Source organism: Cygnus olor, chromosome 1, assembly GCF_009769625.2.
Source record: "Cygnus olor isolate bCygOlo1 chromosome 1, bCygOlo1.pri.v2, whole genome shotgun sequence".
Taxonomy (NCBI): domain Eukaryota; kingdom Metazoa; phylum Chordata; class Aves; order Anseriformes; family Anatidae; genus Cygnus; species Cygnus olor.
The window spans coordinates 66,383,304-66,401,067 of record NC_049169.1 but is presented as its reverse complement, the minus strand read 5'-3'; the positions used below and the strand labels follow the sequence as shown (position 1 = coordinate 66,401,067).

Sequence of the window (17,764 nt, the reverse complement as noted above, 5' to 3'; positions counted from 1 at the left end):
TTAGATTACTCCCTTGTTCCTAACAAAAATGATTTGAACATTTTACCAATCGCTGCAGTACTGGGAGCCTTTCCAGTGCAAATTCCTTTTTCAATTACCAAGCTTTCCTGTACAGTCCCATCATAACATGAAGCACTGGAAAAAAAAATCCATTATTTTTCTTTCTCCCTGATCCCTTCTGCAATTAATAGTTCTCCTGTGCAGTTGTCCCCCTCTTTTTTAAACCCCTCCTGACACCTATGTATTTGGGCTTTGGTTCCAGTCCAGTCTCCTACCACTGGTCTTCCTGTTCCAAGATACCTCGTTGGATCTCCCACAACTTTTTTTGTGGATCCATGCGGTGATCCGTATGAGGAACTGATCCAAATTAAACATACTATTTATTTTGGTGAGTTGTTTTTAACCCTGATCACCTTCCAGTTAGGTTTGCTGAGATACCCCAGTGTGCTAGTGTGAAGGTAGAAGGCGGCCAGCAACTGCTCTTGCTTGCACTGATGCCAAAAAATGCTGTATTTATCCCCATGCCCGGCTTCCAGAGTAGAAGGAAAATGTATTTTGGCTTTGGAAACTCCCGGTTATCACTTTGTTCCTAATATGCTAAGAATCTAGTGCCTACAAGGGAATGGTTTCTAGCTTTCAGTAGGCATATCAGCAGGGCTGATAACGACCAGGCCAGAAGCAAAGTGCTCTTCTCACAGGGAAGCGCGAGGGGCCCAGGCTCTGCACAGACAGTGGCGCACGTTCCCAGGGCTGCCACACACACTGCACTTCTTCGCCTCCCTAGAAGGGAGAAGGATCTCCACACAAACGAAACAAAACCAAGTATACAGGCACAGCACAGAAAGTTCATCACTTGCGCTAACTGAAGAGCACATGAAGCAGGAACAGAGCCCTGGCAAAAGCACTGAACTGGGACTTGAGAGATCTGTGGAGCTTATGGGCAGTAACACTTGGCTCTTTCACAGTGTAGGCTATCACTGTATCAATAAACTTGTGTTGATTATGGGAGCGAGGTTTCTCCATTCATTCCCCCCAAACACACTGACATTTTGCAAAACTAGACGGACTCATTCCTGGACACTTTAGTACAACAGTGCTATCCTGCACTACAGCCTACACTGGGAACATAAAGATTTCATAACATGTTTTGATCAGGGGCAGGATCTGAATCTCCTCAGCCCATTGAGCTTTGGAAGATATTTGGAAGATATTTACACACTAGAAGAATAATCTTGCATAATACTTTGAAAGGAACTTCTCTTCATAAAGTCTCTTAAATTGCTTGGATATGGATACTGGTCACTTCAATACCCTCTTGAAAGTCATGCTTCACTACAAAAAAAATACTCTTTTCAAATGCACCACACACCATTAAAACAAAATGGAGCTCTGTGACCTAGGAAGATGCAACAGGCATCGTACAGTAAGGACAACGAAAGAGAAGATCCAAGAAGTAAATGCAGAGGCTACTGTATCTGCAGAGACTGAACGCTGCAGGCGAAAGCTGCCCTGCAGTGTGCAAGGACAGAAACCCGCACAGCACCATCCGGTCCTGATCCACCAGGTGCTCAGGAGCAGTGGCACTGTGGTTAGCTTCTTGCATGCCGCCTTGCGCTGAGTGTGGAAAGGCAGCTTGCTGCCTGGATACACTCAGATCATACACTTGCTCTTCTGATCATCCAGATTTTCTCTGGATGTTGATTAAGAAAGAAATATTCTCACTGTAATGCAAGCTGCTAACAAACACCTGTGATAATGGCATTTTTTTTTTTTTATTTCCACAGGTGATACAGACTCAGAACCACCACAATTAAACAACAAAATAACTGCAGTCTCATGAACCTCTGATGTTCCCCTCCTCTCCCCTCAGCACTACTCTTCAACAAATCAAATCAGAGTCAATGATTCTTTCCTGGCCTGCCCTCAGCACAACATGACAAACAGACTGCATTTGTAATCTGATGCTAGCAAAAAGAATGGGGAAGAAACCCCACACGATTGGTAACAGCTCTTTTCTTAACATACTGCTGGAAGGGCACAGACATTATTATGACTGGTCAAATATGAAGCACAGATAAACATTCTGAAACCACACTCTCCTACAGAATTGTGAGCTGAGTGGTTGTAACAAACTTCTTTTCAACAGCAAACTAAAAAAAAAAAACCACTAACTAGGCCTGTATTCGGAGGGCCAAGTTCCCCTGAAGTCTCTGTCTAGATGATGGCGGAAAGTCAAGTGCCTTTGAGCAGTGACTCAGCAGCCCACAGCAGAGATGAGGGAGCCACCTATACTCCACAGGCACTACAAAGACTAAGGTGAAATTTAAGCTGTTCTAATGTTCCTCAGTACATGTTCCTCTAACCCCTTGGAGTGGGTTTACATGGCAAGGTTGTGGTAGTGGGGGGCTATAGGGGTGGCCTCTGTGAGCAGGGCCCAGCAGCTGCCCCATGGTAGATAAGGGCCAGTTTCAGCCGTCTCCAAAGGGTCCTGCTGCTGGCCAGAGCCAAGCCAATAAGTGATGTTGTTTGCATCTCTGGGAGAGCAGATTTAAGAAAGGGGAAAAAAATATGCTGCACAACAGCAGCTGGGAGAGTGAGGAGTGAGAACCAGTCCTGCAGCCCCCCGGGTCAGTGCAGCAGGAGGGCAGGAGGTGCTCCAGGCACGCAGCAGCAGTTCCCCTGCGGCCTGCGGAGAGGCCCCTGGTGGAGCAGGCTGTCCCCCTGCAGCCCATGGGTCCCACATGGAGCAGATCTCCACGCTGCAGCCCGTGGAGGAGCCCCCGGTGGAGCAGGTGGATGTGGCCTGGAGGAGGCTGCGGCCCATGGAGAGCCCCCGCAGGAGCACGCCCCGGGCCGGAGCTGCAGCCCGTGGGAGGGACCCCACATGGAGCAGGGGCAGAGTGTGACCAAGAAGGAGCAGCAGAGACAAAGCGCTAGACTGACCACAACCCCCATTCCCCCACTCCCCTGCACTGCTCAGGGGGAGGAGATGGATGAGGGTGGATGGGGGAAAGGTGTTATTAGTTTTTCCTTTGTTCCTCACTTGTCTAGCTTGTTAGTAATAAGCAATAAATTTTACTAATCTCCCTATGCTGAGTCTGTTTTGCCTGTGACAATAATTGTCGAGCGATCTCCCTGCCCTTATCTCAATCTTCGATCCCTTAATGTATCTTCTCCCCTTCCCCTTTGAGGAAGGGGAGTAAGAGGGCAGCTGTGGTAGAGCTCAGCTGCCCACCTGAGTAAAACCACCACACCCTTGCTTCTGCTGTTCCTGATCCACCACTCAACTCCCCTTCCTCTCACAAGGAAAATCAGAGTTGTTCTTTGATGAGAAAGAAAAGAAAACAAGATCAAAGATGTTCTTTGGAACCCACAGATGGGTTGACAAAGATAAAATGAACAAATGATATAGACAAAGCACCACCACAGCTACTATGTGGACCAGTAGCTTCCCAGACCCAGCAAAGTATCTTAGCTCAGCATGATATGATGCCGGGGAGTCAACACTGATACATAAGGATCAGGCATTAGTTATTCTAATTATTCCCACACATCAGGGCAGTTTCCAAATGTGATGCGGTTTCCTGGAGCACTATCACTGGAGAGGTACTTCTTACAAAATACAGGTAAGATCTTGGCATGCGTTGAGGGCAACACGATAAACTCTTCTGGAGAGGGTAAGGGAATGAAGGGAAGGTATATGGGAAATACGGGCAATTTTCAGCATTTCAAATTAATGCATGTGCAAACCAAATGCTACACACCCATCCTACCTTCAGCAGAGTGGAGGGCCCAAGAGGCTCAAGCATTGTTCCTTTCCCACACTGTACAGACTGGACTGACCTCAAAAGAGTTATCTGTCACTGACTCCCCTATAAACCAGGCCCTTATAAAACCCAGGTGAGCCTTTCGGTAGCAAGTCTTCACAGACAATTTAACTTCCACTTCAGTGCCTCAGGGACAGAACTCTACAAGCTTAAAGAAACAGACTGTCCAAGGTTGAAAACCAGGGGGAAAGCTTACGTAATGAGTGTCAATGCATAATTTTGCCATGTTTACCATTGAAAGCATATGAAGTTTTAATTGAAAAGCCAAACAGTAATAGGCATTATTTAAAATAGATGACTTTTCTTGAGCTGAATTAAGAGTTAATTCAGAAAGTCAAGAGGACAAAGCTGTGCTTTCCTGCTGATTTGGTTGAGGTTTTATTTTGTTTGTTTTGTTTTTCTTTTAAAGCAGCTGCAATAAAAAATGAACGACATTTAGAACAACTCTCTTGATTTATCTACAGATGTGACCCAGAAGCAAAGCTTCCACAGACAGATTAATTCAGGACAGGATGGAACATTTGGGAGGATTTTTAGTAACCCGAGGTCTTATATAAGCCATACTCTTTAGATTTAATGGTAACTAAGGAATGTATGTATTTTTTTATTTGCTTTATTTATTGTAAATAGTCTACTGCTCTAGACCAGAAAAATCAGAGTTGATTTTTCAAATTTGGGACGGGACATTTGCAAACTTGGAGTGCTTTTCTTATTCTTACAGAATACCCATTATTCTTACAGAACTACATCACGTTTGCCCACAAAAGCAAGAATAAGTCCTTCACTGCACCACACTGCCACTTCTGACTCCAACCACTGCCACTTGAGGCAAGAGTTGGCACAAGTCATGACAAGAGGAAGGAGAAACAGATAGTTCCCTTCTTAGCCAGCACACAAGGATGGTCCACAGCACATGCGGCTGTCTTGAGAAGGTCAACTTAATTCTGTTGAGGTGGCATCTGCAGATAGAAAAAACAAGCTCCAGAAGTCAATCACTGTCTTCAACCTACTGGTTGTAGAACTTTTCCACAGGACTTCTACAAGTGACAGAAAGCACCTTCAATAAACATGCTAGACTATTCCTCAGGACAGGCCATGGCCATTATGCTACAGGCCGAGCTACACTAGTCAACTGTAAACCAGTAACAAAGCAATGATCTAAGACCTCCTTCTCTAGGCAGAACCTATCAGTTTGGATTCAGCCATAGCCCTACTAGCATCAGTAACCTGAACTTTGAAAATCTATCTCAGCAGGGAATTCAAAACATTACCAACCTTTAACATATAGTCAGAGATTGCTACTTAACAACAGTTGTCAAGTTTCAACCATGACTTAAAGACAATGAAAAGCAAAAATATAAAAAAAATCAAGATTTGGAAACTGACGCTCGTGACAACTATACTATTTTACAAAGTGTTCTAATAGGTCTGTTATTAATTTCATACAGACAAGCTGACTTACTAACTAAAGAAGTTATTTTTGCTATAGAACAAAATCTTTAACTATACATAATGGAACAAAAATATTCAATAGAATAAAAATTACATTTGGACATATGTGAAGCTGCTTCTGATAGAAATAGGTATTCAAATTAAAATTCTGAATGCCTCAAAATACAACTTTTTTTTTCCTACAAACGTAGTGTTACATCTCTAACAAAAACATGTTGATATCTGGGTTTACAGATTATCTCTGCAATTAGCTTGCTGAGTTGAGCTCCTCAAAAGTCAAGCTAGTAGACAAGGAAGTGCATCTCCCTGCTTCCAACTGAACACATCCTCTGTTTCTCTCCTAACACATCCCCAGAACAACCTGTTATATGATGCTAAATGAACTCTATGAGTAAGAGTTATCTAGATGTTAAGGTTTGCTCTAAAAACATATGAGGTTATAATAAAAGTCTTCCAAAAACAGAAGGTGGGTGGTGTTTTTCATTTATTTATATTTAAGTGTTCTGAAAAGTGTGACTGGTCTCTGGTTCAGTTCTTACAGAAGTTTAAGCAGGCAGGTAACAGCTAACTGTTCACACAAGGAATGATTTGAATAGGCAACTCATTCAAAATTAATATCTAATGACACAGACACAAAAAAGCGATACAGCCAAATGAGCCAGCCATACACCCCAGATCTTGATTTTGTCTAGAAAAGGCAAAACTTCTGTACACCGGTCAGAGAGGAGTGCCACCTTCCAGCCAAAAAAAAGTAAATATATGCTGCCTGAATCTTTTTTCTCCTGCAACTGAACAGACTCACATCAAATGGACTGAGAGCAGCCCTGAGGAGAAGGACCTGGGGGTCCTGGTGTATGAAAAGCTCACCATGAGCCGTCAATGTGTACTTACAGCCCAGAAATCCGACCGTACCCTGGGCTGCATCAAAGCAGTGTGGGCAGCAGGGTGAGGGAGGGGATTCTGCCCCTCTGCTCTGCAAGGCCCCACCTGGAGCCCTGCGTTCAGCTCTGGGGCCCCCAGCACCAGAAGGACATGGACCTGTGGGAGTGGGCCCAGAGGAGGCCACGGGGCTGATCAGAGGGCTGGAGCATCTCTCCTATGGAGACAGGCTGAGGGAGCTGGGGCTGTTCAGCATGGAGAAGGGAAGGCTCTGGGGAGACCTTACAGCGGCCTTCCAGTGCCCTGCAGGAAAGCTGGGGAGGGACTCCTGGTCAGGGAGAGAAGCTGTGGCTGCCCCATCCCTGGAGGTGCTCAAGGCCAGGCTGGATGGGACTTTGGGCAGCCTGGGCTGGTGGGAGATGTCCCTGCCCATGGTAAGGGTGTGGAACCAGATGGTCTTTATGGTCTCTTCCAACCCAAACCTTTCTGTGGTTCCATGTAAATCCCCAAGGAAACACCTTGAAATACAGGAGGAAACGCTGACAGAAAGTGGAACATTCCAGAAGAGCAATATTTACAATGATAAGAAATTCAAAACACAACACAGCCAGAAGTTTCTTAGGCTAGAGTACTCAACTTTACCTTGTAACATAATCTGTCTAAGACAAATGAGGCTCAGTCATTTCTTTCCTCGTCACAGCAATGAAAAAAGTACTAGGAACCCATTAAACACTTTTGTGCATAAAATCTAGTGTCTGAAAAACAGGAGGCAATGAATTATGAACTGGCCTGCATCCAGGAATCCCAAAAGATCTCCCTCTGAAGAAATACGCAAGTTTCCTGCAGTAACACATTTCCCCAGAGCTGGGAGTACACTTGTCATATGATTTCTGCTGTAACAGAGCTGTAGCCGTACACTGGTGAACCACTGAAGTGCCATCCATGCCGAGGGCTGAGCAGGAAAGGCTGTGCCTGCGGAGTTGGTGCAGCTTCATCCCCACCCGAGCCAAGAACTCAGGCGACAGACTCCATCCTGCCTCTGCATTCATAGCTGTGCTATGCCTCTTCAGATCCTTTCTGAATTCAGACTTAACAGCATTACCGTGCCCGTCCTTCAGAGAAACGGATTATTACAGAAGGGCAGCTCACAACACCCAGATCCAAGATAGTTCCAAAATAATAAAAATCCCCCAGTCACTCACTGTTGCATTCATCTTTATGAAACTCGAGATAGGTGGAGCCAAGAAAAAGAAGAATTCACAAATAGGACTGTCTGACTTAAACTTTCTATCAAAATACAAGAATGGAAAAAAAAGAATGCATTGTTCATCTGAACCAAATCATATCACGCTGATGTTACAGCCATTGCTCCTACCCCTTCGACGCCTGTTTGACTAGAACACCCTTCAGAAATTATCCTATTGATTCCCCTGTCCTCCGGCATAACCTCTGCTACCTGCAGAGTGGCAATTCCAAAGCAATACCCTATTAGGTTTTAGCTGTAGCAATGAAAATTGAAGTAAATTCATTAATTTAAAGACCATTTCGTTAGAAAGACCGATCTGAACTTGTTGAAGGACAAAATGAAAGGTCTAGTTGCTCAGTCATTCACCGTTTAAGTTCCTTTTCCTTCAGCCACAGTGCCTAAAAAAAAAAAATCTATTACTGTACTAAAGAACTTACATACACAAAAAAGTGGATATTTCATTGCCATTTTCCATGACACAAATACAGAGTATAATTATTTTGAAAGGAAAACTCCTTTATAGAACTTCTTTAATTAGGTTCCCCTTTCTTGCACCGCTACCGTATTAAACTTACTTATCTTTCCTCCAGTGTAGCAAGTCTGTCTATTTTTGCATTGTCATTCTTGAGGCAGACACCTGGACTGCTGCAGAAGATTTTGATCTCCAGTTGCGCATACTGACTGCCTTGCTTGCACGGGATGACAAGTGCCTCTTTATCCTTTCTCTCCAGATTGTTAACAGACTCTAGTACGTACATTATTCAATAAACAGCAGCAAAGAAAATGTCAAAGAGCAGAAAAGCCCAAACCAAAACACTGGAGATAAAGAACAGCCCTTCTGAAGCTGAGATAAACTGTAAACATTATGCACGCTTCCAGGAAATTTACTTTATCCTCTTCAACACAGGCAAATGACTAGTTAAATTCAAATCCAGGTCTGAACATCCTAAGACATGAACCCTGGGAAGGCAGAGTCGATTTCAGCTATGGGTCATAAATACAAACACAAGCCTCCTACTGAGAGAAGAAAGGTTACTGATTCCTGATAAACACCAACTGCATACATTTATTTCACCCCTTTCAACGATATGAAAGGCAGATGGGCTTGTAACATGAGAGTGAATCTGAGAAAAAAAGAAACATCACCTAGCCTCCAAGTAATCTTATACTTTTTCCCTTTTACAGACATCCCCAGACAGATGAAGTCTAACCACTGAGATCAGAATATGCAGAGCTTGAGAAGAAATAAATTACTTAGGAGGAGGGATGGGAAAGGAAGAGGAAAAAATCCTTACCAACTGACTGGCCTTACTGTGCACTTCTCCAGGAGATCAAGAATTGCTTCTGATGCAGCAACATTCAGCCCTGGAGAAGTCAGACAGAGGGAAAAGGGAGGGGAGGTAAGAGGAGGGGAAGGGAGGAGACAGGAGGAGAGGGGAGGGGAGGGGAGAGCGTGTACACCACACGTCAGTTTGTTGAGCCCTAACATTGCCTTTGGGAAGTACAATGAAATTACTGCCAAATCAGACTGGGAACGGGCTTGTGATGCTTCAAAACAATACAGAAACAAGATCCTAGCGTGACCACTGGGGTTCAGAACAGAATCAGAAGAAATGTATATTCTCACATGTAGCTATTCAGAGCACTTGAAACACCAAACGTGCTTTTTGCTCCAACGAGAGATCATACTAAAATTTAAAATCAAGCAGAGTAAATGTAAGAGCTGCAGCAAAACCTGTCACTGCAATTAGTGAAAGAGGGAGACCATCCAGAAGAAAGCAAGATTACCTTGCTTTCCTAAAGTCTTCCAAACTCAGCTTGCAGCTACTTGCAAACCTATGAGATTGTAAACAAGATGGAATAGTTATTTCAGCTCTTCATACACAGACATTTCCATGACAGCTGCATCCAAACACAGCATGCAATGCGCTGAAGGCAGACATCCCTCTTCAGAAGACTTTTACCCTAAAGCAGTACAGCAGACTAATAGGAAAGGGATCAACACACATTTTGATAGCATCAGAATATGATATACACTTTCACATGCACAAATATGACAGCGATTCTCCTACCAACCAACCATTACAACCCAGTCCCACTCTACCATTAAAAGCTAACAGAATTAAAATTTTAGAGCCTGAAGGAAGAATGGGAGGGGAACATTCATTGTTCAACTCATCTCATCACCACATCTCGACAGAACAGAAAAAAATCCAAAAGTTACTTCGCACCTTAGAGGTGCTACCTTTAGTTTAGTATCCCAAATTCCCCATTCCTCACAAGCCTGCTGATTTCCTAAAATACGTTGCCTCACTATCCAATTTCTCAACATTTATTCCCTTGAGCTAGCAATTTTGCTTCTAATAATTGTTGTCTACTGTCCTCTATCAGATGCTTTCCCAGACCTACAAGACGCCCAAGCCCACAAAATAGTTTGAAACCTTGTAGACTGGCAGAATCTCCGGAGCTCTACAAGCTGTACAGTGGCAGCACAGCGTTACGCAGCAAATGGTCCCACTGCATGATGCAACACCATACAGTTTTGACTCCACAGAACAGCAGTTTGTATAGAGGAAGGGCTCATCTAGCCCCTGCTCCTCCAACTGACTACTTTTCTTCTGGCAAAGGTAGGCTTCAATCCAAACACCAAGGAGGATCCCAAATTATACAGTGCCAAGGGAATAGACAGAACCTTAAACACTACAGATTTTATTCAGGTTTAGCACTGAAAACCAGGCTCCTGTAAAGCTCTCCTCTGCTGCTGATCCACAGAACACCAGACATGCTGTTCCGATACCTTTTCAGTTTTAAATAGAGCTCTTGCCAGCTGCAGGAAAAACTTATCTGCACACCACTCTGGAATAACAAAAACCCAACCTCTTAGTGTCCTAGCAGTGTAATTCACTGGAGACTCTTAAGTTTATAGATCACCCGTGGCTCTAACAAAGCATTACTGATAACTTGATCTGGCACACAGCACTCCTGTGGCAGATGCTTATCTTAAAAAATGCAAAACACTTGCATGATAGCTAACAGCCTGCCATGTGGCTCTCCCAAATCCTTCTAAAAAAATGAGTATCTTCCACTCCCTGCTCTCAACATTGCCGTCGCCAGAATACCATTCCCAGTAAAACCACAAGCAAAGCAGGTCCCCCAACCCCAGCCCCACAGCAACTCACAAAGGGTTAGCGCAGCTATGCTAACTCAGTTGGAAAGGATTTTTGTCACCTTGCCTCTTTCCTCGCCTCTTCTGCTGTTTCAAAAATAGCTCTGGCTTGTTTGCTGTACTGCTTATGTCAGTCTGATTTTATGCCTGAGTGGATGTATACAGACAAGTTCGTAGCCCATTAAACACTGGCTACCCAGACCTGTACATACATGCACAGTCACACAAACACAAAGCACACCCCCTCCCTTGGAGGCCATTCTGAAAAGCTGCTTGTTTTCAGAGGCTTTGCGCTGTATTAAGTATGTTTATAGCAGGCCTCAAATAGGGGCTAGAAAACAGACCACAGCCTCTTCTGAGGTTTAAAAAAAAGAAAGAAAAATAACTCTGACATCTATCCCTCTTAAAGTTGTAAGTAAGGGCCTTCCCTGTGATGAAAAGGCTTTGAAATGGAAATGCATTTATCAAGTGACCTAAGGTCATTTGGATGCATGCTGTTCAGTGTTTCTGTCCATTAAACACAACACCCCCCCACCCCGCCCCGAGGTTTTGAAAACCATTATCCACAATTGCCAGGAAGTGAAAGGATTTAGGTAGGTGCAGAAATACAGAAATTCTGGAACTACTGCTAAAGAAAATTTCAGGTAACATCTTGAAATCCGAGAAGTCCTTTGAATGAGATTTTTCCTACTAACACTTTTTAATCACTAGGTTTTACTGAATAGCTTTTCTTTTTACAATAAATCAACTTGCATTTCCCTAATCCCAGATTAATCCCATTCAAATCTGGTATTCTTCCCAAACACAGTAATCTAAAGATCAGCATCCTTTACCAGAGCTCTGCCTTCAAGACCCAACTCATCACCTGTGAGTTAACTGATACATTTTTGATATATCTTGCTCAGTATGCCATGACTCATGAATATTGGTTATCATGAATTTAAGATTTCCATAAGGAAATGCAGCACAAAGCAATTTTGCTTGTTCCTATATAAAAACCAATATGCATTAACTATTTAATAACTAGTAATAATAAATTAGTACCTACTGACATTTCTGTACTACGTGCTCCCCAATTACTTATCTGCTAAAAACCCTTTGAAATTTAAGAGAAGAAAAAATAACATTTCCAGCAGTCACTGTAGCATGAAGACAAGATTAAAAAGATGACCCTCTCAGACACTGTATCTCTTTTACTACGAGTCTTTGCATGTACATGTAATTCTATATGTATATTAACAGGAAAGAGCATTCAAACAAAAGCTCAACCATTAGCATACACAAAGTATATGAAAATTAGTTATTTTACTTCAGAGGACTTCTTCTATTTCAACAACAGTCCAACACATGAGACATGCAAAGAACTGGAACAGACCAGCTGGGGAAACTGTGGGGTCCAATCACATAGGACTTCAATACCAACATCAATAACAAACAGGTAAAAGTCAATTATGCCTTGGGGTAGAGAGGTAAAATACATTATTGCCCAGCATCTCTTTCCAAGTATATGGTCCTGACCTCCTGATTCTTTTCTCCCTTTTCTGAGGCATCCCTTCTCCCACAGGCTTAGTGCTAGCAATTCCTCTTAGCTTTCTGCTTTACATAGAAATAGCTTTTCTACTATTAAGACCAGTATTACACTTAGAAATAAGCTTTGAACAAAATATGGAAATTAAACTTTGTCTTCTTACCCATCCTCCTTGTTGAATGATATAGTCTGCAGAATAGTCTTCTAGATATGTCACCCCAAAGTTCACAAGTGCACTCAGTGGTTCCTGGCCTCTTCTGGTTAACTCCATAAGGAATTGCTGTAGCAGAACCAGGGGTACCAAGACCTTAAAAAAAAACAAAAATTATGAGTAAATACAGAAAGCCTTATCAATACTATTGTGTAGGTAAAACGAAGAACTCATGAGGTCTATGGAAAAGGTCTGAATCTACAAGTTCAGCGTTAGAGACTATACACTGTTTTTATAAAAAAAGAGGCAGAAATACAATACAAAACAGTAGGAAATGTGACAAGCAAAACACCACAATGTAACTTCGGAGTTTCACAGAAGAGAACTGCAGTCATTTCTTGAGCCCTGTGTTTCCCCAACATGAGATACAGGTAAAGAAGCACAACGGGTCCAGAACTTACTACCCCAGAAGTGACAAAATGCAACATTAAAAGTAATTTGAAGGGATATGCATCAAAAATATATTCAAACAGCAAACTCGTTTACAATCTTTAATAGATGCACTGTGTTTTAGAAGTTCACGCTCTGCTTTTAGACAGGACAGAAGCAAACAACTTGGGCTTAATGGGTTATAATAAATGGGGTTACAACAGGCTGGTCGGCAATCACTAGTGGGGTTCTGCAGAGCTCAATTTTAGGATTAATTCTCTTTTGTGTTTTATAAGTGAATTGGACACAGGACTAAAATACACATTAAGTTTGCAGATGATACTAAATTAGGAGGAGCTGTTGAATTCCTTGAGGGTAGAGAGGCCTTGCAGAGAGATCTTGATAGATTAGAGTACTGGGCAATCACCAACCCTGTGCAATTTTATCAAGAGCAACCACTGGATTCTGCACCTGGGTTGGAGTAATCCTGCATCCATACGATATGAACTTGGGGATGAGAGGCTGGAGAGCAGCCCCACAGAAAGGGATCTGGGGGTTCTGGCTGACAGCAACTTGAACACACGTCAGCAGTGTGCTATGGCAGCCAAAAGGGCCAACCGCATCCTGGGGTGCATCAGGCACATCATTGCTAGCCGGTTGAGGGAAGGGATTGTCCTGCTCTGCTCTGGGGCAGCCTCTCCTCGAGTACAATTTATAGTCTGGGGCACCACAATATAAGAAAGGCATCAAACTATTAGAGAGTGTCCAAAGAAGGGCTACAGAGGTGGTGAGAGTCTGGAGGACAAGATGTATGAGGAGTGGCTGAGGTCCCTTGGTTTGTTCAGCCCAGAGCAGGGCAGGCTGAGGGGAGGCCTCATGGCGGCCTGCAGCTCCCTCACGAGGGGAGCGGAGGGGCAGGCGCTGAGCTCTGCTCTCTGGGGACAGCGACAGGACCCCAGGGAATGGCATGGGGCTGGGACAGGGGAGGGTCAGGCTGGGGGTTAGGGAAAGGTTCTGCACCCAGAGGGTGGTCGGGCACTGGGACAGGCTCCCCAGGGCAGTGGTCATGGCACTGAGCCTGCCAGAGCTCAAGAAGCATTTGGACAACACACTCAGACATAGGGTCTGGTTTTTGAGTGGTCTTGTGTGGGGGTCAGGAGTTGGACTTCATGATCCTTGTGGGTCCCTTCCAACTCTATATATTCTATTATTCTATGAACTCCCCACAGCAGCATAACATTACAGGCATGGTTAAAGTGATAAACACGTACCCCTCTCTACGTTTAAACTCTCTCTCCTGTGCCAAATTTACCACGTACAGGATTTCCTGCTTCTGTTCTTACTCCTATTTCTCCTTCCAACTTTTTTAACTGAATGTTCAGCCTTAACCCAAATGTGAATTGCTCTGGAAAATGCAGTAATCTGTGAACTCACCTCCTTTATATAACATAGTTCTAGACACTTCCTTCTGAAATTATGGTTTTGTTTGCCTAAACAACATGCAGTTGAACTTTTAAACTCTAAATTTATTCTCCTAGAGCAAGCAAGTGGCCCTCTGGGCAATGTTTATATGCAATACTTTGCCAAGTTCAGAAAAAACTGGTATGAATTGAAATCATTAGCATCTGAAAAAAATACTATTATAACACAAGAGAAAAATAAATATTAATTTTACTGCATCTAGTTTGTGACAACTGCATTGCACTTCTATTCTCTGTAAAGGCTGAAGAAGGTCATTAGAACACTGTGCAAATCAGACCACTGTTTCCTGCCCACACAAGGTAGATACAGGTTAATACTACTGCACAGTTTGAACTCTAAATGCCTCCTTTCTTTCCCAGTCTTCTCCTCCTTTAGCCTGATCTTCTTTTCTGTAAATACCCTCTCTTACTATTCCCAAAAATCACACCTTAGGAAGCACAGCTAGAGGAAGAAGCATAGGAAAAGCAGGCTGAGTTTGCAATTAGTACTAAATCCATGGTGAAGTCAGACTCAGATGGACCACTAAGAACAGACAGGGCCTTAAAAATGCCTGCAGTCTGATAAATTTAAAATGTTCTAGTTGATTAAAAACAGATAGAGTCCAATACTATGAAAAACAGATTATATTACTGTTCTGGGAAGAACAGTAAACACTTCATTCACTTAACTAGGAATGAGATGGTGCTTGAATTTTAAAAGCCTTGTGGTTTTTTGAGTTTGAGTTTCTTATAATTAATTGCAACCCAGAGGCAGAAAAGATGCAAACTCAGTTACATGCACAGGCATAAGGAACAGGTCAAGGTGAGATAAGTGTCAGAGGAAATTGCAGTCTTTTTGGATTAAAGAAAAAAAATCTGTCAAGACTAGGTATCTTTCAAAGGCTTTGAACACACCCACATAATTCTACAAGGTGAACATTTCAATCTCAAAATATTTGACATTTACTTTAAGATCAAGGGAGGAGAAACAAAGGCAAAAAAGAAGCTGCTTAAGAAATGAAGGGAGTTCAAATTATTGCCTTCTTCCTTTGCCAATTTAAACATCTAATCCATCTACTCCTCCCAAATTTAGCATGTCTTGCTGGTCCCTTACTCTTAAGGCCTAATTCAGATGCTGACATTCAGTTCCATGCAGACCAACAAACAGCCTGATTTTTCTTTCCCACTGAAATTACAGACTTCTACCTTTGAGATCAGTAGGAGCAGGACCAGGTTTGCACAAAACTATCCCAAATTCAAGAAAGAAAACAAGTTCACAGTACTTCCATTAAGGCTAACAACAACTTTTTGTACTTAAGTGTAACTACAAGAATGGTGATAAGATTTAAACTAGACATAAGTAAAAATACAGCCTTAAAAACTCAAAGCAACTGCAATTCACTCCACCATTGCGCATAGAAAGGAGTAAGAGGGACCCTTTTTACTTTGACCGAAGAAAACAAATACAGTATCAAGCAGAGCATGCCAGAAAATAGTTGATGGGAGAAAACTTCTAAGGAATAATTAAAATTAAAATATTTTATGATCAGAAGATTTCTAATTGTGTATATGAAAGATTTCTGCCAGTTATACTATTGCAATCCCACACTACAATATTACAATTTTGAAGAGAGACCTTGAAGTTTTTTTTTATTTTGAAGTTATATTGAAAGTAATTGCCATTTCTGGGTAACTTTTTACTACTCCAACACAAAAATTCACCTATTTCTTTACATGATTAGTTCGTACATTTTTGTTTTATTGCCCTTTAGCTCCCATTAATCAGTAAAAACGGGACACTAAGATAACTGCTAACCTACCTACCAGTTCAGTTGGCTCTCAGTATCGGTATTTTTTATCCTTTTATCTGATGTACAATAGTGGGATTATGTAAATACTCCAAAAGTACATAATTTTCAATTTCAAGCAAAGCATAAAAAACAGTGAAGTATTTTGTTACCAGATTTTCAAATATATTCATTACAAAAATAAGATCCTGTTTAAGCTTGTTTTTAGCAGTTTTTAATTTGGTTTGTTTTAAACAGAGCCTTATCCTTTTCTTTACAGAATCCATCATATCTATTATTCTCACATCACAATTTCTGATAAATACATGAAATATTTTTTTCTCCTGTAATTTACTGAGAACCAACACTTCAAATATCTACAGGTAAACTTTGCTTCTGTGGGATGTTAGTGGAAGAACTGATGTTCCTATGCATTTGTTTACCTGGCAATATTTTCTTATTCACATGAACGTTGACGTTTTAGTGACAGAAAACATTCTTTTACATTCCATCCCTTGTAAGTTAATCATATCTCTTCAGCAGTTCAAGCATACCACTGCACTCTAGAAAAGGTCCACATTTTTAAATGGAAAAAATACCAGCTACATTTAGAAGTGTCTTCTTTCTGCTTATGCTTGCATAATGAACAGGTTCTGTGAAAACTGGTGTGACTAAAAAATTGACACCTTGCCAATTGTAAAACAGATAGATCAAGCCTTTGTCCATATTAACTTGCAACCAGCTAACTTCACTATTTTAATCCAATACTTACCCAGAATTGTATGCTTACCTGTGTCTCATATACACCTAACTTCAAGCAAGATTTACAAAGACTGCTTTGAGTCTGCTTTGTGCCACAGAAGTACTGCACCATTAGGGGATCAGTGACACTCTCTGAGCTCACGTCATTCAATATATTAAATAGGTGGAGCTTTTATATATACACATATATGATAATAGATACCTATATACACATACACACACACAATATGGATCTGATAACTTGTCAAATGTGAAATCAGAGTAGAAAAACAGTTCATTCTGACTTGGGCTCCTCACCAATGTCCAGGTTGCTGAAAGGGACCATGGAACTTTCCCTTCTACAGCAAGGACTCAGAAATTTGAGGTGAGATCTTATATATTAGTTTATAGGATACTAAAAGTAAGAACATCTTGCTGCATGAGGTGCCACTACTGAGCACAAGAGATGCAGCTTACCTGAAACTAAAATATATATTTAATCTATTAGATTTAGTAATTTTATTTCTTCTAGTCTGGATCAAACCACAAGCCTTGATCACAGATGTACCGGCCAAAAGTCTGTCTGTGGGAAAGCACTTCTACATTTTTAACCCTTCATATCTGACAATTGCTGTGTCTTCTCAATTTCTGCTCCACCCAAGCAATTAAGGATGTGTGATGGCCAAAGCTTATAACAGGGAGTGATTTACTATTCTGCTTAGCTAGCTCAGCTTGTTGTATGTTTTCTTAACTTACACAGTTAGTCATCATAGGACCTAAGCTTCAATTCAGCAATACTTCTCATTAGAGGGATGGAAAGTCTTCCTTCATCATTCTTAGCAAACTGACAAAACCAAATTCAGTAAGAGACATCTTTATGGAAAATCTGAGAAAGTGTCAAGAAACTAACCTATTAAAGAGCTATCTATGGAGTATTGTATTTCTTGCTTTCTCTTGGGTTTTTCATTATAAAGTACATTTAACAAATTTAATTACTAAGTATATTTAGCAAGGAAAACACTTTATTCATTGTAAACTACTATTCTTATTAGTTTGTCTTTCCCCTTTTAAAGTAGTCACACCATGGGCATCTTCACT

The 17,764-nt window shown here is 41.8% G+C and overlaps 1 protein-coding gene across 4 annotated transcripts in view; it reads right to left on the bottom strand.

The window, feature by feature from the left end:
• Positions 1–17,764, bottom strand: part of BCL2L13 (BCL2 like 13) — a 43,809-nt gene that overhangs the window by 6,470 nt on the left and 19,575 nt on the right. For all 4 annotated transcript variants that reach the window (XM_040562786.1, XM_040562797.1, XM_040562806.1 and 1 more), the window contains one exon: positions 12,262–12,405. In XM_040562786.1, the coding sequence (XP_040418720.1) occupies positions 12,262–12,405 (144 nt within the window). The remainder of the gene's footprint in view (positions 1–12,261; positions 12,406–17,764) is intronic.